Source organism: Sminthopsis crassicaudata, chromosome 4 (assembly GCF_048593235.1).
Source record: "Sminthopsis crassicaudata isolate SCR6 chromosome 4, ASM4859323v1, whole genome shotgun sequence".
NCBI classification, from domain to species: Eukaryota; Metazoa; Chordata; class Mammalia; order Dasyuromorphia; family Dasyuridae; genus Sminthopsis; species Sminthopsis crassicaudata.
The window spans coordinates 75297631-75324943 of record NC_133620.1 but is presented as its reverse complement, the minus strand read 5'-3'; the positions used below and the strand labels follow the sequence as shown (position 1 = coordinate 75324943).

At 33.0% G+C, this 27313-nt stretch overlaps 1 protein-coding gene across 2 annotated transcripts in view; it reads right to left on the bottom strand.

The window, feature by feature from the left end:
* The window catches only part of HMCN1 (hemicentin 1), a 478149-nt gene that overhangs the window by 66288 nt on the left and 384548 nt on the right, over positions 1-27313 (bottom strand). For both annotated transcript variants that reach the window (XM_074308592.1, XM_074308593.1), the window contains exons 69-82: positions 25039-25235; positions 21151-21232; positions 19672-19808; positions 18099-18240; positions 16875-17019; positions 16264-16391; positions 15804-15960; positions 11802-11923; positions 10942-11106; positions 7359-7466; positions 6640-6777; positions 6391-6525; positions 3986-4255; positions 1325-1515 (exon numbers count right to left, since the gene is read on the bottom strand). In XM_074308592.1, coding sequence (XP_074164693.1) covers positions 1325-1515; positions 3986-4255; positions 6391-6525; positions 6640-6777; positions 7359-7466; positions 10942-11106; positions 11802-11923; positions 15804-15960; positions 16264-16391; positions 16875-17019; positions 18099-18240; positions 19672-19808; positions 21151-21232; positions 25039-25235 — 2117 coding nt within the window. The remainder of the gene's footprint in view (positions 1-1324; positions 1516-3985; positions 4256-6390; positions 6526-6639; positions 6778-7358; positions 7467-10941; positions 11107-11801; positions 11924-15803; positions 15961-16263; positions 16392-16874; positions 17020-18098; positions 18241-19671; positions 19809-21150; positions 21233-25038; positions 25236-27313) is intronic.

Here is a 27313-nt window from a genome sequence, read left to right as displayed (position 1 = left end):
AGTCCAACCTCTGTTCTTTTGAATCTATCCTTCACATAGCTGCCCAATTCACTATCCTGCTTTAGGAAACTTCAGTGGATTCTTGTTGCATCTAGGACAAAATATGTTCTACTTTGCTTGGCATTTAAAATTTATAATCTGGCTCATATATATATTTCTAGGCTTCCTTCATGGTGCATTCTACATCTAGACAAACTGGCTTCTTTTGTATTCACACATGTTCTCATCTCCACTTCCATGGGATCACAGGAACATGGATTTAGAGTTGGAAGGCAGCTTAAAGTCCACCTAGTATCATCCCTTGATTTTACAGATGAGGAAATTGAGACTCAGATATTAAGTAACTTACTTGCCAAGGTCACAAATCTTTTCACAGATTTTCTCCCAGTCCTCTGAAGATCTTTGTTCTTACTTCTGCCTTTTAATATCCCAAATTCCCTTCAAGGCTCTATTCAAATGGTTTCTAAAATTAGTCTTTACTGACTAACTAATTGTCATTTTCCTCTCTCCCACAAATAACATTGCATTTACCTTATATGTACTTTGTATTTCTTTTCCCATGTATATGTAATGCTTTCTTTCAGTAGAATGTAAGTTACTCGAAGGCAGGGACAATTTCATTTTTGTCTTTGCATTCCAGGAACATAAAATGCCACTTGGCATGAAATAGGTGCTTAATAGCTATTTGTTGAATCAAATTCTTGTCTGTATCTTTATTTGGCATTTAAAAGATGCACTAATATGATTTATCTTTGTATACATATATATGTATATATATATATATTATACCTAGTAAATATTAAGCATTCTATAAACATTTGTTATTGCTGGTAATAATAAATGTAGTACTTAAATGACAAACATTTGGCAGAAGTAAAAGCTAATAAAACTGGAATTTTTAGGCTAGAAGAGAGCCATGTTTATAGGCAAATAGGGTCTATTTCCTATGCTGTTTCACTTATACTTTGAATTTCAATTCAGTTTGGTTCAGATTAACTTGACAAATAATGACACAATTAAACATTCTAATTTACAAAATTCATTAAGCTCTTGGTTTTGGAAAAGACCACAAATAACCTTAAAAGATTTGTGGTACTCTAAGTATATGCAGTACTAAAAAAATTATATCTGTCCTACCTGGGTTATTCCTAAAGCCTTCTAATTTTTCATGTAATCCCTGGCTCATAGAATTCCCCACAAAAACACAGATTTATGTATATTTTGGGGTATATAGGTCAGTATTTTTATGGCTAAAACCACATTTTCAGGGCGAGTAAAAGTATGAAGCCACTTTTGACAATCTGTTCAGCTTTTTTAAACTTACAACAGCATTTTCCAAAATGAGTTCTCCATATGGCTCGGCTGTGTATTTTCCCAGTAAGTCAGTTAAAAGAATGTTGTCTTTCTTCCAGTTTATTGCTGGTGTAGGGATTCCATCAGCCACACATGGTAGAATAGCTTGTGAATTTTCATTGACTGTATATTGTACCTCTGTAGTACGGATTCTAGGTGGCACTAAAAAGAAATTTTTTTAAAAAAGTTCATTTGGGAATTTCAGTTTAATCTCTGAATTCATACTATAAACTTATAATAAGAATGAATTTTTGGATACTTTAGCTGGTGCTTCTCAAAACCATTAAATAATTTGCATCTTTTTTGCTATATGCAAAAAAACAGAAACAGCAGGTATTCCAAATGGAAACAAAAATAGGTCATGAAGCCATTTTTCTGTTACTAATACCCTAAATATGCTTAAATTTGGTTTTATAATAAAATTTCTATTCCAAGCTTAAAAATCTCTATATCTCATTTTTGTGCCATCTTACTTGAAAAGAGTTAGAATTTTTATTATACCTTTACAAAATATGCTTTTGAAAGGCTCAAACTCCTGTCATTGTGAGAGCTCTGATTTTCATTTTTTATTGTGTACATACCAAATCCTCTACAAAATTCTTCCTTAAATGAGTCTTTGTTGTATGCAGACGATTCTGGATTCTTGAAGGCTTCATCAGCAGAACACAAGCTCTGGCAGATCATACTCAATTGGCAGTGGACTATATATACCTCAGTTTCATGAAGATTTAGAGAGACTTATTGCTAGATTGGCTGCAGTACAATTTTCAACCACAGTAATTGTTAAAGATCAACTGCCAAGTTGTAGAGGGGTTTGTAATCTAAGTTGGTAAAAGTGTCCATATGGGTTAAAACATGGATTTTTTTGGTACTAAAGTATTTTAATATTTTGATGTATTTTTTATTCCATTGGTATAAGTGTTCTTCTCACTGCCATACATATCAACAGCATTGGATAGTAGAAAGAATACTGGCTATTGATTGAGTTTTTGTCAGTTACCATCTGGGTAACACTGGGCAAGTTCCTTAACCCTCTGGGCCTTGACTTCTTCATTAGTAAGATGGGAGGGTTAGATTGAGAATTATATTATACAGCACTACATTTATGAGCTTTTTTCTTAGCTCAACATCCAAAACCCCAAAAATATGCTTGTGTTCATTGCATGGAAGAACAGTTAACACATTCATAAATTGGTTTTTGTCTGTATTTAAATTTTTAATTTTAATTATGTGGCCACAAATTTAAAATGGAATAAATAATTCTGTCAACTGAATGGTTTCCTGATTTTCCTCTTGTTCTATCTCCTTAATATACTAAAATAATTTAGTATAAACTATTAATACAGGATTGTATCATAGAATTACTGCTAGGAATAACCAATAAAGTCACGATGAAGCAGTTACCTAATTCATACTAAATTTCATAAAAATGCTAAGGAAAAATACCATTTAAAAATGCAAGTATATTATATTCCATTATTGTACCACATCCAAATGAAACCAGATTAAGACAATGAAATTCACCTTTTATATTTACACAACTAGAAGAATTTTAAAATTAGCTTCGTTTGTGAACCATAACAAAGTCATTTACTCAATGTGCCTTATTTAAACTTGGATTTAAATATCTTAAAAAGTACTGAAGAAGGCAGATTTAATTCTTACAACATCAAAGTAGTATCTGTGCAACCTGAAAACAATGTTATTTCTAAAGGATTTAGATTAAATATGAATAACCTTTTGTGCTTTCTCAAAAACCTTGGAATTAGTGGGGTTTTCTTGGCAGGAATACTGGAATGGTTTATCTTTTTTTTTTTTTTTTTCAATGAATAACTGAGATAGTATTTAGTAATTATCTGAACTTTTTTTTCCCTGAGGCAATCGGGGTTAAGTGACTTGCCCAGGGTCACAGAGCTAAGAAGTGTTAAGTGTCTGAGGCCAGATTTGAACAGAGGTCCTCCTGACTTCAGGGCTGGTACTCTATCCACTGCACCACCTAGCTGCCCCAAAATGTTAATAGACCAAATATTTTTTTTTTTTTCCTTTAGTAAGTATCTAATGATGGATTTGAACTCTTAAATTCTGGACTCTAAACCTAGTGATCTGTCCAGTGCTCCATCTAGCTGCTCCTCCAAAGACAAGTTAGAAAACAATTTCCAAAGTGACTGATAGTATCACATCCATTTTAACAACCAGTTATTAGAGATTTCCAACCTGGGGTATAAATTCTCCCAGTATGCATAAGAAACTTGCCAAGGTTGTATAAGAACTATTTGGTAAACTATTATATTATTCTATTAACATATTATTATTATTCTATTAATTCTATTAACAAGAATGGTCAACTCTAGAATTTATTTCCTTTTATATGGGTAGGGAAGATTTACTGAAAACCAAGCGGCAGGGAAGCTAAAAAAAAATCTAAGAACTCTAGAGCTAAATTCCTTCTCCCACAAACTTAGAAATACTTGGTAAGTATGAAGAATATGTTGATATGCAAAAATTCCCACCCCATTCCTTTCATATTTACACTCAATAATTTGTCTTCTACATTTTTTAATATTATTTTTTTCTCTCTCTTATGCTATTAAAATGAATCAGCCTGAGACAATTTTATCTTAGTACAACTTACCATGGACAGTGAGGCTGGTGCTTGAGCTACGTGATCCTGCCACATTTGCTGCCATGCATGTGTATTGCCCTGTGTCCTCAGGCTGAGCAAATGCGATATGTAAAGCCCCAGAGCTGAGGATTCGCTGGCGAACTGATTCTGTCACTTCATGCCCATCTTTATGCCAAGTGATGTCAGGAGGTGGGGAGCCCTCAGCCTCACACATCAAAGTGACAGGCTTATCCACAGAAACAACATATTCCTTTGGATGGGAACGAATGACTGGAGGAACTAAAAGATACTTACAGAGTTAAACTTAGACATATTTTGCATTTTGTTTATTTGCACATTTATTTTATTTGAGCAAAACAAATGAAATGCTGTGTAAAGCTATTGTTGTGGTTGTTGTTGTTGTTTTGCAAACTTTAAAGTCCCATATATATGTGAGCTATTGTTATTATTGTTTTGTTCCAACATCAAAATTGGTTTACTAAGCTTTCAAAAGAAAAGATTATGGAAAATACAATCTATTATGTATTAACTCAGGGAAGAGCATATGTGCATATACCACTGGTGATTTGTAAATTTCATTTGGTATCCTGATGAAAATGTTAATTTGAACATCTGTATTGTCTGAATTTTCCCTTCCATCTATACTAGATACAAAAAAATAAACTCCTTGTAGATTTGAATAGAAGAAAAGTGTTCATCTCTTCCAAATACTTTTTCTTAATATCCTATCCTGCATTGTCCTATTCTTCTCCCTTCTGTCTTTCATTTTCATCTACATATCCTTCAAGAATAAAATCAAATTCTACCACCTTCATGGTAAACCTAATTACCCTAGCCAGAAGTAATCCTCCCCTATCTCAATTTCTATACCACTTAATGTTGGTAACATCAAGACCACTGAAGTACTAAGTTTCCCTTTATTATAGTTAATTTTGTACATGTCTAATTTTTCCTAATTTAACTATAAGCTTCTGAAAAGTAGGGACATCTTAATTATCCCCATAATGCTTAGTATGTCTTTTACTTTACTACATTACACATTTTCTCATTATTTAAAAAATGAATGAATGGAAAGAACCTTGAGGATTTATGGTCAGTGGACTAAGCTGAAAATGGCCTATGTTTTCTATGGAAATTTCAATTTTCCCAAAAGTATTTTATAATATTGTAATAGTAAAAAAAGCTGAATACTCACAGTCAACTCCCTATGGATGACCTAAAGTTAGAAACTTTAAATCATGCATTGTAACTTGTGTTTTGTAATTACAATGTTTGAACATATATGTATATAGAATACATCTTAGATGCAGAATCAGCTTTAGATGTCTTTGCATCGATGGCAAATTTGTTCCAACTACATATAAAACTTCAAAAGATGAATAAGTATATTAATTGAAATGAGAAAAATGTTTATATTTTATTTCCTTTTCCATAAAATCCAAAGTTATTATTTATTTTGCCTTCATTAATAATTTTAATTTTACCTTCATGAATAATTACTCAAGAGTAAAAAGAAACCAAAAGAATTATTCAAGAAAATTGAATTTATAATTACTAGAAAAATGTGACTTATAATTTCTGGGAAATTCATCAGAAGAATCATACTAAAATCAATCAATCAGCAAAAATACATTATGAGTGACACAATAAGAAAATATAAATCAAATAGTTCAGGATTCATTTCTAGCTGTCCTTTGTACCTTAAAAAGTTGATTTCAATATGAAACTCCCCTTGAAGTAAGCCATTGTATATATAATGCAAAAAAACTTCATTTTAAAATCACCTATCTATAAAACTAAGAAATTAACTTAAAGCTTTAGCTTTCTTCTAGATTGCCATAATAAAAAGGGAAGGGGGGGGAACAAAGTTATAAAAATTCTTAAGTATCTTAATTAAATATAGCCAATCAAAGGATTATTTTGTCTGAAATGCAACAATTAGTTTGGCTTTTTAAAAAGTACTTCACTGAATTGTCTGAATTGCCTGCATGCTCTGGTGCTTTATAAATGGTTTTACTTGAAAATGCTCAATTTCATTCAAAAGTCAGGTCAGATAACTATCCAAGAAAATTTTGAAAGGAAAATTCTTTATAAAATAATTTAAAATGTTTTCTATCCTAAAACTGCAAAAATACTTCAGTATATGACCTGTACTTTAATGGAGATAGACACAATGATTACCTTGCACTAACTGTTGAGAATCAAATACATTCCAAAGGTGATGTGACTTTTCCAGTTTCTAACATGAATAATGGGGATATCACCTGCTTCTTCCATACTTTTTAAAATGATGTAAGAAAGAAAGGAAATGTTTTATCCTGTATTTTGAACTTCTTGGGGGAAAGAATGACAATTTTAATTATATTTGATACAATATAATAAAGTCTAAATAATACAAAAATAATCCAACATACCTTGGACTTTTAACTTGATCTTGCCTAGGGCTGTACCAGCTGGATTTTGAGCCACACACATATAAGTACCAGAATCATCAATAACAGCCTTGGTGATTTGTAAACCACCACTAGGAAGAACTGTATAACTTTCTCCTACATAAAATTTTTGGAAAACAAAGATTTAGAATCCTTTTTAATTAAAAAAAATCAGAACAATTTCTTAATTGTAAAAGAATGGTTGGATATGTATCATATAGGAACTGATACCTGAGGTGATGATATTAATGCCTTCTTTTTGCCAAGTAATAATGGGACTGGGCGTCCCTGTTGCTTCACATGGTAGTAAAATCGGGTTGTTCAGAATGACATCTAGATTGCTTGGCTGGGACTGAATGATTGGAGGCTCTAAGAAAAACCAAATAATGCAAAGTTTGGAATGCTTAAGTATTTGAAATAAACATCTATTATAGACATAGAATTAGGCATGTCTTACTTCACAATTCTAGAGAATTAGCAATTGAGCAGTTCTAGAGAAAGACAAAGACCACATTGCATGCATAATAGCTTGCCAGGATAGTGAGCTTCTACTCAAAAAATAGCAACAAAAGATAAGTAGGACCAGATTTCATAAAGTCAAGAAAGGAAATGATCAGAGGACCATAGATTTAAAGCTAAATGGGCTTTGGAAGCTATTTAAATTAACTTTTCTTTTACAAAAGAGAAATTAAAGCCCAGAGAGGTTTTGTAGGTCACCAAGTTCCCTGACTTCAAATTCAGTATTCTTTCCATTGTATATTAATACTAATAAAATTCAGGAGCTATTCTGTAATTTATCATTTTCTACCTTTAAAAATCAGTTTTTAATTATTTGACATACTTTTCTAACCATAATCTGGATTTACTATACTGGACAGTAATACTGTTTCAAGAATGATTAGAATTTTTAAAAATAAGAGGGCATTTATTGCATAAATGACCTTCCTTACCTTGAACATGAAGGTTTACATGCCGATGTGCAGAGCCAGCTGCATTCCTAGCCACACAGGTATACCTTCCAGCATGGTCTAATTTAGCAGCTGTTATTTCGATTGCCCCTGGGGAGAGAATAGACACAATGACATGATGCATATTGACAAAGTGCTGGATGATGCACTATAACAACTTTTTTTTTTTTTTTTTTTAGCTGTACTGTCCAAATTTTATCTCATTTACATCTCAAAATTTTGTTGGGCAACCAAGATAGTAATATATTCAATCCTTCTACTTAGAGGAGTGTTTATCTATTTAGAAACAAGTATATCTCGGAGGGGTCCTACTGTGTCAGTTTCTATTCTGGCTCATCTCTTTGACATCTCTCCTATGTAGAGTAAACCTTCACATAGAGGAAAACAATTTTTAAATGCCCCCTTGTATCTGTTCTTGATTAATATAGATATGCAAATTTCATTCATTCCATAAATATTGATATACAAATTTCATCCATTCCATTGAACATTTACTTTGTACTTAATAAATAATTATATATAATTCACACCTTAAAGTTCATGAAATGTTTTCCTCTCAAAACTCCTGTGAGAGAGTACATGCATTATTACCATCTTTTCCCTGATTTATTCCTTCCCATTAATGATGCAAAAAAGCTTAATTTCATCTTTTCTGTACACTCTCCCCTCTATGAACTTTCTTATTTTTATAAAGGTTACTACCATCTTGGAGGTTATATTATACAACCTTAGCATCATTTCAACTCCTCCCTTTCCCTAACAACACATATTCAATCATAGCCAAATTGTGCTATATCTATGTCCATAACATCTCTTGCATCAGATCACTTTACTCCTCTACCACCTTAATCCACCTCTTACTTGGACTCTTACAATGGCCTCCTAATTGATCTCTCCCTGTCCTCTGTTTTTACCTCACTGGAATCCGTTCTCCATACAATTGCAAAGTGATTTTCCTAAAATACAGTTCTTACCATGTTGTCTCTTCAGTCCTACTCTACTACTCATTCCCCATTCCTCAGATACAACTGGCTTTTAAAGACTTCCCCCTACTTGATACTAACCCATCTTTTCAACTTCATTAAATATTATTTTACTTCTTAAACTTTATGTGCAGCTAAACTGGTTTCTCAGTTCCTCAAATGGTACTCTACATGCCTTTGATGGGATTCTGATTGATGACTTGCTCCCAGCCCCAAGGCCCACAGAAATCATTAATCATGGGTCTCACTAGAACAATGAGCAGACCAGCATGTTCTGTAACCATATAACCAGATCACTACATCATGGTTATCACAAAATATAATGTGGAAATAGCACCAACAGGATACAGAACAAGACACTGACCTGCAACTCAATAAATCTTTCCCCCTGCACACTTCCCTTTCGTTGCTGCCCTTGGGTAAACCTATGCTAGTTAAGCTATTATTACCATATATTAATATTCCACTAAGTGGGTTTTTTCTCTATACATTCTGGTTAACCACATGCATAGTTCTACTCGGGCTTTAGGACCTTCTCATGTTAGCAAATTCCTCTTTTAATCTAAAATTTTATAAATTGTGATGTAGTCAGCACCATTTACTCTCTTAAAAAACCCTTACCTTCCGTTGCTGAACTCCTGACTTTTTCAAGGAGTTTGGTCCAGTCACTGAGCACATAAACCTTATTAAAAAGCTTTTGCTTGGGTTGGAGACTGTTTGAACCTGAATTCTTTCAGAGGGAACACCACATATGCCTGATAGCTCAAGACCTTTACATGTCCTTTCTTTATTTCTGTCTCAGAGAATTCCCTCACTTCTTTCAGGATGTCATTCAAGTAGTATCTCCTATATGAAATATTTTTGATCCTTTCCAATTGATAATGTCTTCCTTCCCAAAGCTACCTTGTGTCTATTTTGTATATAGTACAATCTTAAAATGATAGCTATCATTTATGTAATACTTTGAGTTTTGCAAAGCACTTTCATTTGTTTTCTGATTTGATCCAATAATCACATTAGGAAGGTATATATATATATATATATATATATATATATATTCCCCTCCCCCCCCAGGCTGGGGTTAAGTGACTTGCCCAGTGTCACACAGCTAGGAAGTGTTAAGTGTCTGAGACCAGATTTGAACTCGGGTCCTCCTGAATTCAAGGCTGGTGCTCTATGCACTGTACCACCTAGCTGCCCCCATTAGGGAGGTATATTATCCCATTTTATAGAAGAGGAAACCACAGCTGAAAAAGTTTAAGTGACTTGCTTAGGCTTATTGAGCTAGTGAGTATATGAGTAAATGTTTTTCAGACTCAGGTTTTCCTGCTCTAAGACCTTTATCCACTTTGTCACCTAGGTGCATGTGTAATACAACCAAAATTTAGTGTCCTCATATGTAAAATGGTGACATGGATTAAAGTGACATAGCTAAGCTTACATAGCTAGAATGTTTGGGGCAGGATTTAAAGGCAGATCTTTCTGAATACTCTAATGTCTAGTGTTCTCTCCACTATTTCTAACCCAGCTGTTTTCTTTTATGTATGAATACACTGTCTCCCTAAAAAGAATGAAAGTTCCTTGGGATCAGAATTATTATTTAATTAATGCACTTAAAACACTTAACACAGCGCCATGCACTTAATAAATGCTTACTGATTGGCACTTTCCCATCACTTCAGTTCTACCATCTCTCACAAACAAATGATAATTTAGCTAGCTTGAGCTTCCTCATCACCCTAACTCCATAATACAAAAATCCCCTCACATGTTTACTTGTCCATTTGACCTCCATCCCTTCCTGATTCCTTACCATACTGATCTTTCTCTCATTTTTAGACTTGATCTATCTCCTTGTTCATTCCTTGCTGCCTATAAAATGCTCAATTCTCCCCCATCCTTAGAGAACCTTAATCTAGCTAAGGCCATTATAGGCAGGCTCATTAAAAGACTCATGTCTAGTCATGGGCTATACTGTACTGCCTAGAGTTGAAAACAAAGAATATAATTCTACTATATTCATACCTAATCTGACCACAGCAGGAGTACTGTATTCTATCCCAAATGTCAAAGTTGAAGAAGGGCATTGTGAACAGAACTGGCATCATGAAGTTTATCTCATACAAAGATAAATTGAAAGAACTGGGATTGTTCTGGAGAAGAAAAACCTTAGAGGCTAATCCAAAGGTAAAATGGGCTTCTTCGAGTGGTTGCAGATTCCCTATCCCTATTTTAAGAGAAAGCTCTTGCTATTTTGGGGTTATACTGTAAAAGAATTCTTCTTTAGGCATTTGAGGTCCTTTTAATCTTTAATTTATTATTATTTTTATATATAACTCAGGATACTTGGGTGGGAACCAGCAGAGTTAAGGACCTTATTACCTAGTTGCATAAAAATGTATAGAAATGACTATAATTTAAAAACAAAATACAAGTATATGTTACTGGATTAAAATAAATTCTATAACAAAGATAATTTCTGGCTAGAGAAATCATAATTCACTTAAACCACAGATTCTATAAACGGACATTTCAGTATTTCAATACCCTAGTGGAAATTGTGTTTTCATATGATAGTATACCTGAAGAAAGAATCCTGTAGCCATCTCCTCTGGGAAGCAGTCTTATTCCATTCTTTGACCAATGAATTGAGGGTGATGGTACACCTGAAGCAGTACAGGTAATCATTACAGGAGACAATTTAGTTACTAACAGATCGGTAGTCTCATCTGCTATGGAAGGTGGAACTAAAAAAGAAGAAAAAAAGAAATTATACTATAAGTATTTTTCAAATTTCCAAAATATTATTAATATGCAACTTTTTCTTTTTTTCTTTACAGTGAATGCTATTTGATTGCAATATTTGTTCATATTCTTTTATAAATTATCTAATGAGGAATTTCTGATTATATCAAATATGTTATTAATTGGTTATATGTATTGGATAACAAACCCTAATGACAAATAATTTATACAAGTATTTTTTTACCCGTTCAACTATGCATTAATTTTGTCTATGAACAAGGTTTTCAGTTTGATACAATCAGAATGATCTATTTCAACTTTTAGAAGTACCTCTTATACTTGATGGGCTAAGAATTCAAGTCTTACCTTTAGGAATAAGAGATATGGATTAGCTCCTGTTCTAATTTTTTTATAGTATAATTTGACTATTAAGTTCATGTATCCATTTAGAATATATTATGATATATGCAATAAGGTATTAGTCTAAGTCTGCCACACTGCTTCAGAGTTTTTTCAAGGGATCTTATCAAATATGGAGTTCTTTCCTAGGGAACTTATGTGTTCCACTTTATTCAATATTGTAGTTTCTGCTACTTGAATGCTACTTGACTACAGAATTGAGAAAGCCACAGAGGTGGGTGATATAATAGCAGTTATAACAAAGTAAATATGCATGTTTGCTGTGATAAAACCATACCTTGTACAGTGAGTCTCATGACTCTCTGATCCTCTCCAGCATCATTTGACACAGTGCATTCATATACTGCAGTGTCGTCTACAGTAGGTGAAATGATTATTAGAGATCCTGAAGACAACAACCTAGGAAAGAGGTTTCAAAAATCTGAATTACACAGGACGTAATGAATTGCTCAGTTTTTTCATAAAGAGTTTTTATTTCATAAGGCATTGATTAAAACACATGGATTTAAGTAATTATTATAGACATTATAAAAAATTTAAGTAATTATTATATTATAATTATATATATTATAAACATATAAAATTATTATAAACACATTATTAAGTAAAATAATCAACTATCCTAGAAATACCCAAAATCCAAACTGTTATGCTAGAAAAGATGAAAAAATGGATTTTTGTATCTGAAGTCTAGATGTTTTCCACCTCATCCTACTTACTTTTTGGTTTAGAAAGTTCATAGTGATTGCAAAAATGATTTTATGATTTTATGAATCTTTAAATAGAATTAATAGTATAAAATATTGTGTAAAATGTGCTTTTTTAGGGAAAATTTTCATGATTCCTAAAGATAATTAGTATATGGTTTTATGTAGAGTCCTGAAAGAATAGGATGAATACGCACAAAAATATTTACAACAGTTCTTTTTGTATTGGCCCCAAATGGAAACTAAGGAAACAATTACCTTTCAGGGGATGACTAAAGAAATCATTTCTATGGATGTAACTGAATATTCCTGTGATAGTAGTAAGGCAAATGGATTGTTTGAGAGGGAACAAGGAAGATCTCTAAGATCTAATGCAGAGTGAAACAAGTAGAATTAGGAGAATAGTCTGCATAATGCAACCGAAGAAAACAACTTTCAAAGAATTTAAAACTGATTAATGCAATCATAATCCATGAGTCAAATAAACTGAAGATGAATTATAACCATCTCTTTCCTGCTAGAGAGATGATGGATTTAAAATCTAAAATGAGACATGTATTTTTGGATGTTGGACTATGTTTGCTGCATGATTAGTTCAGTTGGGATGGGGCAATGGAAAAGAATAATAATGGAAGCTTTAAGATAGATTAATATTAAAATAATTAAAGTCCACTTTCAAGCAAAATCAAGAGAACAATATGCACAAAGATTAAAATAGTATATCTGAATAGATCACTCAAAGAAGTTGAGATGTGAATAATTGAAGAAAAAACCTTTTGAGAATCTCACAGAAAATATTGATAATGAAATTTACCTCCTCTCTTACCTTCCAGAGAAATGGAAATTAATGAATACTTTATCAGACAAAATTTCTGTATCAGGTTTTTTTGTTTGTTTGTTTTTGTTTTGGGGGGGGGGTTTGCTTTCTTAATTTTTTTTTTAGGAAAGGAAAAATTCAATGTGACAGGATAAGGTATGGTTGCATTATACCTACTATGTGTCAGGTACTGTGTTAATAGTAATTGGTAGGATGGCAAAAAGCATCAGCAATATGTGTGCATGTGCATACTTAAAGCGATTGGATATGCTTATTAATGTTTGCCTTGGAATTGGCATTGGTTCTTTAATAAGTCACAGGAGAATATTAAGTTATTTTAGCTGATGCCTTGAAATAAAACATTGATTTAATTAACTTAAATTTTGATTTGAGGCATCTTTGTGAATGTATAAGATTCATTGGACATTGTATGTACTGTTGGTTTTAGGTTCTGCCACAGTAACAACATTTAAGAGAGAAAATAAGGCTCTCTTCAAGGTGAACAGATAGCAGAGAAGTCAAGAGTATCAGATCTGGAGTCAAGAAAATTTTGAGTTCAAATTCTACATTAGCCACTGCTTATATGATCTGGGGCAAGTCACCTAAGTTCTCTCAGCCTCAGTTTCTTCATTTGTAAAAGAGAGATAATGGCATCACCCTCCTCACAGAATTATTCTAATCATTAAATGAAGATACAAAAAGTGCTTTGTTAATCTTAATGCCTCTCTGTAAACATATAATTCTAAATCTGATACAATAGTCTTGAAATTTATTTTGAATATATTAAAATTTTTAATTTATGTTCATCAGTAGCCCTAATAATTCAAAGTTTTGATTTCCTCAAGATTTACATATTCAGAGGCATATAAACCTAGAATGGAATAAAAAGTTATAAAAACAATTATTTTAAGTCTCACAGAAGAGTTTGATCCAACAAATTTTTATTTCTTCCTTTTATGACTAATTTGAACATAACAGTTTGGAAATTGATATTTAATATGTAACAATTAATATTTTGTTTAAAAAATTTTTTTGGATATAATTATCTTTCTCTCTAGACATTTGTATTCACAGAACTATATTTCCAGCACTTAGCACAATGCCTTGGACATAAGCATATGCTTAATAAATATTTTCTTATTCCTTCATTTTATAAGAGAAGATAATAAAGACAAGGGAGGATAGGAACTTATAAAGAAATTGCTTTTTAGCATGAAGCAGTAAATCCTATTTCATGGTAACATGAAGATAAGCCTGCATTCTTAAATGTCACATTTGTATAATATAATCTCTTGTAAATCCTACCAAATTGTAAAACATGCAAAGTTTTGAGTATGGCCCCATTGACAGACTATAGAACACTGTTCTTTAAGAACCAGAAAAGCTAAATTTGTATAGGCTTGTGACCATTTTGTCTAGAAGGTGAATCTTTCACTGACATGAAAGATAGTGTGACAAGAAAAATTACTGAAATCAATTTACTTATTCACAAAGGAGTTGTGATCAGTATTGGTGGACAGAAATCTAAACAAATCAAATAGAAAATAACCTTAATGGGTAAGGCAATAATAGATGGGAGTGGGGTATGCATAAAGGCCTTTCAAGATAGATAGTTGAGCTGAGTCTGGAAGGAAAGAAAGCATTCTAGAGAGTAGAAGAAGAAAAGCAAGCATTCCAGATGTGGAAGATAACCAGTATAAAGTCCCTACTATGGGAGATGGAATTTTAATGTGTGAAAAACAATATGATATTGATAAGGCAGTGGACTTGAAGTGAAGAAGACCCAAGGTCATAATTTCCCTTGGTCAGCTGTGTGAACATGGATAACTTGCCTACTATCACATAAACTATGAGTATCTGAGGTTGTATTTCAATTCAGAGCTTCCTGTTTCTGGGCATCCATTCATTATTAAAGTATGCTCTTAGCACTCATAAGAGAAACTATAATTTTTGTATATTTGCTTGGAATAATATCTATTCTTAAAAACCACAGAATTACAATATAGCAAAAGTAATCAATGAAATGAAAAGAGAGCATGCCATACATAATTTAGCATAAAATCTAACCCTCTGCTGACAGAGAACTGTCTTAAGGTGGTGAAATCAGCTCAGTCAGGTTTCATCTGGTCTATGTTGGACTTTCAGATTCAGTTTAGTGGAATCACACATGCATGACAAACTGCAGTCATAAAATGAGACCACACCAACATAACTGCTTTCACAAATAATTTACATATCATTACATATAGGTTTTGGGTTATGCACAAAGAATGATACTTGAAAAACACTAAAGAAAAAAGAGAGCATCCAAGAAAGTCTTGCTTACACACCCAGTGGATAAGATTCTAAGACCTGGTAAGGTAAGAGGTCAGATAAGGAGGAGAACCAAAAGGCAGAAGAGTTGTGAAAAAGAGTGTACAGAAGGAGAGGGTTTTTAAATATCGCAGAAGATATGAAGAATGAGAATTAAGAGAAAAACTGTTAGATTTGACAAATAGAGGTCTGGACAGTTTGGGGAGGATTTGGCAGAAATACATTGTGCGTGTGTGTGTGTGTGTGTGTGTGTGTGTGTGTGTGTGTGTGTGTAGGATAAGAAACAAATTTCTACAATTTGCTTATCAGTTAACTTTCCTTAAGTTAGGTACTTTCTGTCCTGTTGTCACTGATGAAAATTTAAATTTTCTTTTCTTTTTCTTTATTTCCTCTCTCCCACTGTCAAATGGGAAATGAGATTTTAGGATGAATTACTTCTCACCTGTAGGAATTTTGATTCTGATCCACATTAAGAAATTGTCCATTCTTCTTCCAGCTTACTGATGGTCTTGGGATTCCAGAAGCTTCACATGCCAGAGTGGTTTGAACGTTTACAGTAACAGTAATATTGGTAGGTCCAGGAGCAACAGATGGAGGGACTAAAATGTATCACAAAATAAAAAACAAATAGAATGTATTTTGCTCCTGTATTCAAATACTTCATTTGTAGCTTTTCTTATATTTCTAGCTAGTCATGTAATAAGGTTCTCTAAATTTATATACATGGCTCATTGTTTTAACCTTCAGCAGAAATTCTTGATTATTATAAAATGTAATATACTTAAATAACCCAGAATGTCAGGACCTTCATGAAAACTGTCAGTACAAAATATCAACAGCTAACTTATATCCTTGAAGTTTTCCAACTGTATTTCTGGATGTTTATAGACACACTTATTTACCATGGACTTGTAAATCAATTCGCTTGCGTTCTGTTCCTGCAGCATTGGTGGCCATGCACAAATATCTGCCAGTGTCACTGACATGTGCTGAGTGAATATGAAGGAATCCATTCTCTGAGACAGAATATCTAAAATAAAAGCCACAAACAAAGCTAGTCATGTTCATAACATGCTGAGGAGAATAAGCATCAACTTTTCTCAATTTGTCTTACATAATTTCCCTTATTTAAAAAAAGTTTGTTTAGTCAAATTTCTCTTAGTCATGACCCTTTTTCTAGGTTGAGTAAATTTCCAATAATTCAATAAAATTAAGCAGACAGATTACCAAATCTCAGAGCAAAAGGGCCTGTATTTGAAGATCTTAAATATGAAATTTGTTGTAAAGCTCTGGTTATATATCTTAAATATTTCATACTCTTATCCATAATTCTTTAATATAATTCCACCATTAATATATTAGAGTAAGGGGAACAATGGTTGCTTCAAACATATAGTAGGCTTACAATAATGTACCAAAGGTACAAGAATTCATACTTCTAGTTTCACAGCATGTCATTTCTCTCAAGAACAAGACTAGGTTATTTAAAATTAAACATTACTCTCAATATTACCTGGCATTATTCCCAGTTAGAAGAGCTCCATCTTTTCTCCAGGTAATTCTTGGAGTTGGTACACCTTCAACTATGCATTCCAAAATAGCCGATTTATTCAAATGAACAACAACACTCTGAGGGCCACCTTTTATGGTTGGAGAAACTGTATATAAAATATTCAGTTAATACTAGAAACACATCCTCACTTAAGATGTTGAAAAGGGTAAAACAAGTTAAACTTTGAGTTAAATATGTAGATTTGGCTTCAACTGATTTGTGTTAATAGAACTACAATCAGTTTTAGTTCTGAAAATTAAGGATGCCATTACTCAAGATACCTTGTATCCAATACAAAGAAGAAACTTTAAAACTCTGATATCATGTGAGAAATCTAGTTCCTTGCAAGAAGTTTCAATAAAAATCATATTTGGTCTGATACAAATTAAAGATGATATTTCATGTTCCTGCTTGGCCAAAGAATAGTTTGAAAATGTTGACACTGGCATAAGTTTTCTTTAAATGAAGAACAGAAATGGGATTTTTAAAGAAACACACATCTGTGATTAATCTTAGTAGTCCTCGGTGCAATTCACTTTATTACACACTGAGTTCATCTGGGAACAGAAAACCTGAATTTGAATACTGGCATTAGTGACATTAGTTGGTCATTCACCAATACACATAATTGTACAGGTTACACATCTGAGTGATATTTGAGGGAGAAAATCTGAAATATTTTCTCTGAAAGTTGGCAAAGCTTAGTCTTTGGATTTTATCTGCTAGAGATGATTATCTCTAACTAAAAAATATCTATTTCTAGGCCACAATCAACATAGGTGAGATGAAAAATAGGTTGGACTGATGAATGAAGGATTAGATACATGTTGTCTTAAAATACTTTGTTCTGAATAATACCAGATATTCAATTCTAGGGCTGTTCCTAAGAGCAGTGTTCTATATAGTATCATTTTGGATTAACTTACAGCTTAGACAACACACACTCCTACTTATGATTTTAATTACATTTAATTCGCTTGAAATATAGCCATTATATAGAAACTAAATAATCTTGTATTTCAAAGCAATTAACTTTAGTGATTTAGCTTATAAAATGTCATTTAGCATAAAATGTTATTCAACATTTAGCATGTAAAATGTTAAAATAAATCTCTGTTTTTAATTATTATGGAAATATTTGGCTACACTTTAAATATGTGTAAAATCAATGCTTTTTTTTCTCACCATGTACAGTCAGAACAAATTCCCTTGTAGTCTTTCCTGCAATATTACTTGCAACACAGGTATAGCTGGCTGTATCCCCTAGGTCTGCATTGTTGATCTGTAAGTATCGCCCACCAGACAGGATACGTATTCTTGGAGTTGCCTAAATTAAATAAATGAAACACAGATACAATAATTTATGCACATATGCTTACATATGCTAATATGATCATTTTTAACCTGTAAAAAAAGCTCAAGGTTAGGTCAAATGAGGTTACTTTACCAGAAATGCTTTCTTCCAAAGGAAACATGCAAAACTTCTGATTTTGACCAGTGATTTCAGGCTACCAAAAGTTGCCTCCCCAAAACAGATAAGTTGTTTGGGGGCATGAAGAGATTAAGTGAATTATCCATAATTAGACAGCTAATTTGTGTAAAAGTTTGGAAATGAACTCATGTCTCCTTGACTTTGCTATTAGCACTATTCTATGCCTGTGACTACAAGAAAACTAGTTGCTATAGGGAATAGCATGCCATGCCTGGAGCTAAGAAAACCTGAATTCATATCTAGCCTCAGACACTTACTAGTTACCAGTACAAGTCATTGAACTCTGTTTGCCTCAGTTTCCTCATTTGTATAATAAGCTGGAGAAGGAAATGGCAAACTAATGATGTATCTTTGCCCCAAAAAACACCAATGGAGTCACAAGGAGTCAAACATGATTAAAAAAATGACTGAATAACAAATGCATGTGCCTTCCTCTCATAGATGTTATTTTTCTAAATCATTCTGATGAGAAGGGCAGATGTTAAATATTTCATACAAAGTCATTAGAAGTTTGTGATTTATTTATAGTGACTTAACCAAGCATTTTCTAAATGGGAATTAGAACCAAGATTTCTTAAACTCCTGTCTATGATTCCTTTCATCAATTACAATTGCCTCCTTTCCCTCCTTTCCCCTTTCCATATAATATCAATAGTATTTTGATATTTCTGCTTTGGGCTGAGGAAGAATAAAGAGAAGAAAGAGGAATCAAGGAATTCAACATTTAAGACAAAGGCAAAACATTCCAGATCAGAGCATCAACTTCTGTTGAATCAAGCAGACCCTAAAAAGTCACATGGAGGATATTAATGTCAATCAATTCCTGGGTTACAGAGATCCTAGAGAATTCTTTTTCTTCAGAAACCAATTTCCCAATTCTACTAAGTCCAAAAGTTGTTTTTAAGGAATTTTGTAATGTTCTATTAAGTGATCCAAATCTAGTTCTGGGTCAAAGGGAACATGCAGCCAAACTGAAAAGTCCAATGTTAGGTTAGTCCCAGAGACCCATTGTCATGTCAATTTGAAAGGGCTTTCATCATCTCAAAGGGGATGCAGTGGAATAACCAAATTCAAGCTTGTATCACAAAGCATTCTGATTTTTTAGAACATTTATATGTGGCACAGAGTTAAATAGCTAACTCCAATGAATCTAATAACAGTCATTCTATAGAGGAAAGGTAAGAACAGTGCACTGTATATATATATCGCACTGTATTTTCTTTTCTTCAACAAAATATCCATGAAACTAAACTATCTGAAGTTTACCTGTAATTGCTCTCCATTTTTAAGCCAAGTAATTATGGGTGGGGGCACTGCATCTGATTTGCATTCCAGTGTAACTTGTCTGTTTTGTAACACAATGATGTCCTGAAGATCGCTGGTCCCAGAAATATTAGGTGGCACTGTATATGACAAAAAATTCATTAAAAGCCTCAAATAACAAATCAATTTATTCTAATCTGTAATATATGCTTGGAGAACACTTTTTTATTATAGTTTTTTTTTATTTACAAGATACATGCATGGATAATTTTTCAGCACTGAGTCTGTTCCAAATTTTCCCCTCCTTCCCTCCAACCCCTCCCCCAGATGGCAGGTAATCCAATACATGTTAATTATGTTAAAGTATATGTTAAATACAATATATGTATACATATTGGAGAACACTTTTTAAATTTCAGGGCCTTTCCATACATATTAACTTAGATGTTAATTAGTAAGTTAGTTAGAGGTCAACAACCTCATGAGGCAGAGTAAGTATTATTATCCCCATTTTCCTGATACAAAGATGAGGCTGTTTATTCAGAGTTCCCCAATTCAGAACCAGAACAAGACCCATAGTCTCCTAATTTCTATGTTGTCCTTTTTTCCCGCCAGACCAAGGATTTTAAACTATGAATTTTAAAAAATATAATTTGATTACTATATTTCAATATAATTATTTTCTTGTGTAGTCCTGTATTCTAGAAAAGAAAAATGAATGTTTTAAGCATTTAAAAACATTACTGTGAGATAGTATCCATAGAGTCCATGAAAAGAAAAAACTTTAGCACTTCTAAAGTAAAAAGATTCCGAATTATGTCAGAAATCATTACATTATCTCTTTTTTTGATTCCAAAAATACTTGTAGACTTGACATTCTACCATTCTACCATTCAACTTGGGGTTGTACTATTCAACCAATAGTTAAACACACAAAAAAAATTACCCAGAAGGCATCTTAGAATGTATCAAATTATTGAAAGACCTTGTTAATTAAATATATGCTTGTTACTAATTGCCTCTGGACATCAGAAGGTATTCTTTAACATATAGAGTCACTACCTATTCATAAAAATGTAGCCTGAAAAATATCTATTCATCTGAACACACTTAATTCCAACTAAATAAATGAATCCTCAAAATTTAAATTAGAAATCAATATCTATTAAAGGCCGAACGTTATTGTGCAATGACAGCACAATAATATAAAGCCAAGTACTATCCATTTTCCAGGTTGTTCATTAGGCCCAAACGTTCTGTATTGAAGCCAGAGAAAAATAGCTTGGCTCCAATGTGACTGTTCAAATCCCCTTCCTGTTTTTGTTATGTAGGAAAGTGCTTTAGGAAGAATATCAGAACCAAAAAATAAAGAGAAAAGAAAATTTTAAAATATGAATATATCTAATTGCTAACAAATTAATTTGTAATTAAGTTATATAAAATATGTAGCCTAATGATTTTAGAACTTCTGGCCAAACCTACCATGCACTCTCACCAAATATTCTCTGTCATCATCTCCTGCAGGACTAGAAGCCAAACATGTATATCTTCCTGTGTCTTCCACCTAAAGGAAAAAATGATTTCATCATGTGATTAAATTATATCTACAACATATTAGTTTTATAATGTATATAAAAATAGGAAGAGAATAATCCAGATCCCAAAGACTGCTGAAGAAAGCATGATTCTCAAAAGATTAAGGAATTCATTAGCTTTGGGAGTTTTTTGTTCCCTTTAAATCTCTGATAAGGTACTTAATTGTATTACATTGCAATACAATTCCAACATTCCATGTCAGAGCTGCTTGAAATTTATATGTATCTGATGAGGTTTTAGTTATAGCTCATAATATAAATTTATAAAGTCTGTTGGGAGATTTCCTGAATAAAAGTAAATTAATTTGGAGAGTAGAGTACAGGTCATAAAAATGAAACACAATAATAAAATGCATATACACACATATAGCTTTCTTATACATGTACATGCATATTAGAACAAAGAGGTCTGTTTCTAGTTAATGTTTGATAGTATTTTAGTGCAATAAAATTATACTGCATAATGCCAGACATTTAAACAAAAACTGAAAACTTTTATTAAAAAATTAATTTGATTGTAAATCAATCAAATCATTAAGTTGTCCAATTCTAATGGATAAGAATGGCAGAGTGGAACAAAAGTGAACAGGGGATAAATAAATGAATAAGTAGACCACATAAAATGCCTAACAGTATTTGCTGCACTAAACACGAAAAGTATGTCTAGTGACCTGATTCATTACTGGAGGAATGGAAAAATGATTTCTTATATTCTCATTATAAATAAAACTAAAAGACAAAATGAATTTATAGCTAACATTAGTCCATATGCCACCTATGGAAAGGAAAATATGAGTTGGTATCATTTTGTTGCTAAATACAATAAGAAAACATGATCATAAATGTGGAACAGGAATACACCTGGGAGATCTTCATTTTGCAGATAAGGAATCTGAAATTATTTATTCAGAGACACAAGTAAGTAATAGAGCAGGGATAGAAAATCCAGTGCTCACATTAACACATCATTGAAGATGAAAACTGTGGATGGAGATGGGCTTAAAAGAATGAGTAGAAAGGTTAATCTTGATAAGAACCCAGTATAGCAAGTTTATAATATGGTTAATAGGATGATAAAGCAAAAGATTAAATGGTAATTGATAATAAATGCTTAACTGATCAACCACAGGTCAAAACTGTGATAGGAAGAGAGAGAGAGAGCCCATACTATGGTAGAAAGAATCTTCATAAAGTTGAAATATAGATTTAGGAGGGTGAAGTCACAGGAATAGTTGGGGGGAAGAGAATATAGACTGTGAAGAATAGGACCAAGATAGATAGGGAAGAGTATAGGAAGTGAAGAGATGGAGAGGATATATGTGTACATACATACATGTATTCCACACATATATGTATTTTTTTCCACCTTTAGTAAACAAGTACTCTGCAGTGCTAGAATCTCAAATAGAATGGGAAATAGGAGTAGCCACATTCTAGGATTATATGATGACAGACCAAAGAATTGATGGAGACCCTTGACACCTCTGATTCAAAGTCAGAATCTCTCACTAAATCCTAAAGACTGAGAAAGACTAAGAGGGGAATGGTTATTAAATCCCTGGGAAATGAGTGCATGTCAACTTTTTGTACCCATCTTAGTCTTATCCAAAGATGGTAGAATAGAAGGCAAATAGAGGATATATCTTACCCCCAAAATAAAGTCCTTGAGGGCAGCCATACCAGACATTTCTATCCCAATGGTACCTAGTATTAATGACTTCTATCTGCAGTGTTTCAATAAATATTTGTTGACTAACTATATTAGTATAGTGCTGTTTTGATTAAGCTGATAACTTAATAGTTTAAACAGATTTTTTTTTTATCCTGAGTAAACAGGAGGTTTGAAAAGGGGAAAGTCTGAGGAGAATCTGAAGAATATTTGCAATATAATGACAGGAAAAAAACAAAATAAAACTTCAAAGAGTTCAGCTAAGCTTTCTTTCCTCCTTTCCAAATTCAATGAGAAAAGCATCTGAACATGTAATTTCATCAGGAAATGTGTCTGTTACTTGAGCAAGGACAAGAGAAAGAAATTATTGTGCAGGGTTGCTTAAAGAGCTAAAAGGCATCAGAATGTTTCCTCTGCCCCATATGAAAAAGGTATAAATATTTTTATTTACATATGACAGCAATTCTATTACAATTAAATTTGAGAAAACTTTATTTTTCAAATTGGAATTTTTTGAATTGAATAGTGTCATAAAATTGAACCATCTCAATTGAAAATTAAGCTATCATATGCAAATTACTTATTAAAATCTCATTAGGTTATTATTCTATTTAACTGGTACAAATTGAGTAATTTAGGAATTAACAACTTATAATGAGAGGCAGCATATAATGATATATTTTAAAAATACTTATAAATGTATTTGGCATCTAAGGATTTAGGTTTGAATTTCACCCTTGCTTTTTTGTAGCAGTAGGATTTAGTAGGAAGTAAGATTTAAATAGTGCTTTAAGGTTTATGAAACACTGTTTTATCTCACTTAATAGGAGATGCTATTTTGTCCATATTTTACATATGAGGAAACTTGAGTCAGACAGATTAAATGACTCACTGAGAGCCAGATACCTAGTCAGTATCTGAGGCAGCATTCAAACTCTGTTCTTCTTGATCCCAAGTTCAGTACTCTTATCCTTTGTGCCATCTATATAATCTGCCAATATACTTCAACTTTGCTTCAGCTAATGTACCAAGTTTAGCAGCAGATACTAATGGTAATTAAATCTCATTCTGAGTTGACTTGCCCTTCCACATGTGACCTTTAAATTGAGAAGGTTAACTAGTATTTTTTTTTTTTAGCATAAATCAGTTTACTTAGGCTTAAGCAACCATGTTGCATTGACAAAAATACTTTTCCTAGACATAACAAAGTTAATTGACCAGAACCCAGACAAAAGGACCAAGAACTTTTGGCAATGTTCCAAATGGCAAATACAGGTGCATATTTCCCCTTCTCCCTCAACAATGTGTGTTTACAAACAAGATTTCACAGAAAAACACAGTTACATAGTTACACAGTTACACAGCAACACAGCTAACACAGTACTAAACACTGTTACACAGTAACAGCTTTTATTTTCAAACAAAAGCCCCTGGGTGCAAATATTTCCCCCTTCCCTGCCAGAGCAAAAAGGCATGACACAGAATAGGATGGGACTGAGGAATTGAAAATTCAGGCTCTAACAGAATTGTATAGGGTTACTCCCGTTGCTGAGATATTAATACCCCATTGCTGAGATATTAATACTTCACTTGTGTGATGATTGAGTGATTTCTTTGGGTTATATGCCAAAGAGACAAAAGAGAGTAGGATCCAAGTACGTGGTAGCATAAAAGTTGAAATAAAGTTACGAGTTATTATTAGACTGTCCATACCTATAGTTGGGAACTTGCAACCTGGAAAAAAAGTTACACAGAGGCTGGATAATTCTGAAAGATCCCAGCCTAGTGAAAGTAAAATCTCATAGCAAGTATTCAGGCTACCTGATAGTCCAGTATCACCCCAGAAAGGGAACCCTAGGAACTACTTATGGCCATAATCCCTAAAACACTATTTTTTGGGGTTTCAAATTGTCTTCGAATGAGAGCAAAAGACCTTCATATAAATAAATGCTAAAAATTATTTAGATCTGTTAAAAACAAAATCCAAGGCTTATATTTTAATGGTTTTTTTTCAAACTACTAATTCCTAACCTAGTTACATTTTTTAAAACAGATCAGAACTGCAAAGTTATGGAGAAATACAGTTGTAATATACCAATATAATACCTGAGCACTAGGTAGTCGAAGAACTTCTCCTCCTCCAACAATCTGAACATCATCAATCTGTGGTAAGGGCCGTCCATCTTTCATCCACATAATTTTGGGAGTGGGAATACCAGAAGCCATGCAGAAAAGCTCAAGGAGATTATTAACTACTACAGATATCTCTTCTGGATGATCTGATCCATTGATATGAGGTGGCTCTGTTTAAGAAAGAGAAAAAAAATTAAGTTTTAAACAACATCAAAGAGCAACCCCCCCCCCAAATTTAAATCTCCTCAAATTCATACTTAAAAGAAAAAATAATTATTTAGTTGGGTAGGATAAGTTGGGTAGAAATATAGTTACTTTACATTATTCTTTATTGACACTGACATTAATTTAAGAAGCATAGATCAGAAGGTCAGGCCTATAAAACCCACATGGAAATTGGAGGGCTATTATGTGATGAACAGTGGGAATGGGAATTGAATAATTGAGATAGTTGTGGTTTTATAACCTCAGTTTTATGTTGTTTTTACAAGCTGGCATATGCTTGAAATGAAAAGAACTGAGCTCATAATTTCTAACTTTTACTTAAAACAACAGTAGTTTAAAAATAGGCTACTCCAGTTCTATTGTAAGCTATTTAAAAGAAAAGGTTTTGTTTCAAATTTATAACTCCATGATCTATCTAGCACAGTGTCATGAACTAAGGTGCCCAAACACACAGAAGTCTTGCCATTACCCACAATTGTGCCATCTCCATATTTAAGAATTCCAAAATTCCCTTACCTGACCATAATATATTGCTTTCCTCCTCTCGCTCTGTTACCAAACTCTGTCTACACCATGTCTTCTCAGTTCTCTCACAGGTGAGAGAATTCACCTTTACCCTGTTCCCTTCCCTTGGGCCCCTTTCACTTTTACCATATTGCTGATTGTACTTTGCCAACCCTTAACCTTGGATCACTACCATTAGTCTTATCTTCTACTACATATTGTTGACTTGAGATTGGAAAAAAAATCATACCAGCATTCTTAAGGGATCTACTACAAATTTATGTTGCACAGCCTCAACTGAGAGGTCACTGCTGCTAGGTAACCCTCCTAACAATATGCTTATCAATTTATTTCCCACATTTCCCACAGTTCTTTCAATTCTTTTCACTCTTTATCAAATCTCCCATGGTTCCCTCCTTCCTCCATCCTCTCAGCTAAGAACCTTGCCTCATATTTTACTGAAAAATTCTCCCTCTTTTTCTGTCTTCCTCATCTCATATTACTGCTTTCTGACATTCTCCTTTGTCCCTTTTTTGACTTGAAGAGGTAGAATTACTCCTTGACACGACAAATACCTCTACTTATATAAACAATCTTGTTCTATCTCATCTCCTCCAACATCAGTCATCCTCACTCTCTTATCTTCAATCTCTCCCTATCTGTTGGCTCATTATTCAATGCCTTCAAACAATCCCATTTCTCTCATCCACAAAATACTCTCACTTGATTGTTCTATCCAAATATCATTCTATATTTCATCTGCCCTTTGTGGCTTAACTCTTTGAAAAAGTTTTCTACAGTAGTTGCATCCACCTTCTTTCTCATTTGCCCTAAATCTGAATTCCAATCTCATAATTCCATGGAAAATCTTTTCTCCAACAGTTCCATTGATCTCTAAATTGCAAAACTCTAATAGCCTTTTCTCATCCTCAAATCTTAATATCTGCAGCCTTGATATAATTGATCATCCTCTTCTCCTTGATATTCTTTTCTCTCTAGGTTTTAAGACCTCTCCCTTATCTCCTATCTTACCATTTCTCCATCTCCTCTCCTCAGCTAGATCCTCATCTAGATAATTTCCTCTATTGAGTGTCCCACAGGGCTTTATATTATTTATATTATTTCATTGGCTGATCTCATTAGTATCAAAGGATTTAATTACCATCACTGTATGATTTATCTCTCCTGCTCTAAAATCTCTGCTGACCTTCAGCAATCACTTTGCAGATATTTCAAAGTGACTATCCAATAAAATCTTAAACTCAACATATCTCAAGTTGAACTCACCTTTCCACCTAAAATCCCCTCCTACTTTCCAAATTTCCTCATTACTATCAAAGGACACTATTATCCTCTTAGACACCAAATTTATAATGTAAAGATCATCCTTCACTCCACTCTCACTTCTAATATTCAACCTATTAACATGGTATGTCAATTTTAGCTTTGTACCATCTATTAAACATTTTTCTTTTTATCCTCTGATTTTATCCTCTAGTGTAGGCCTTCATCTCCTTCT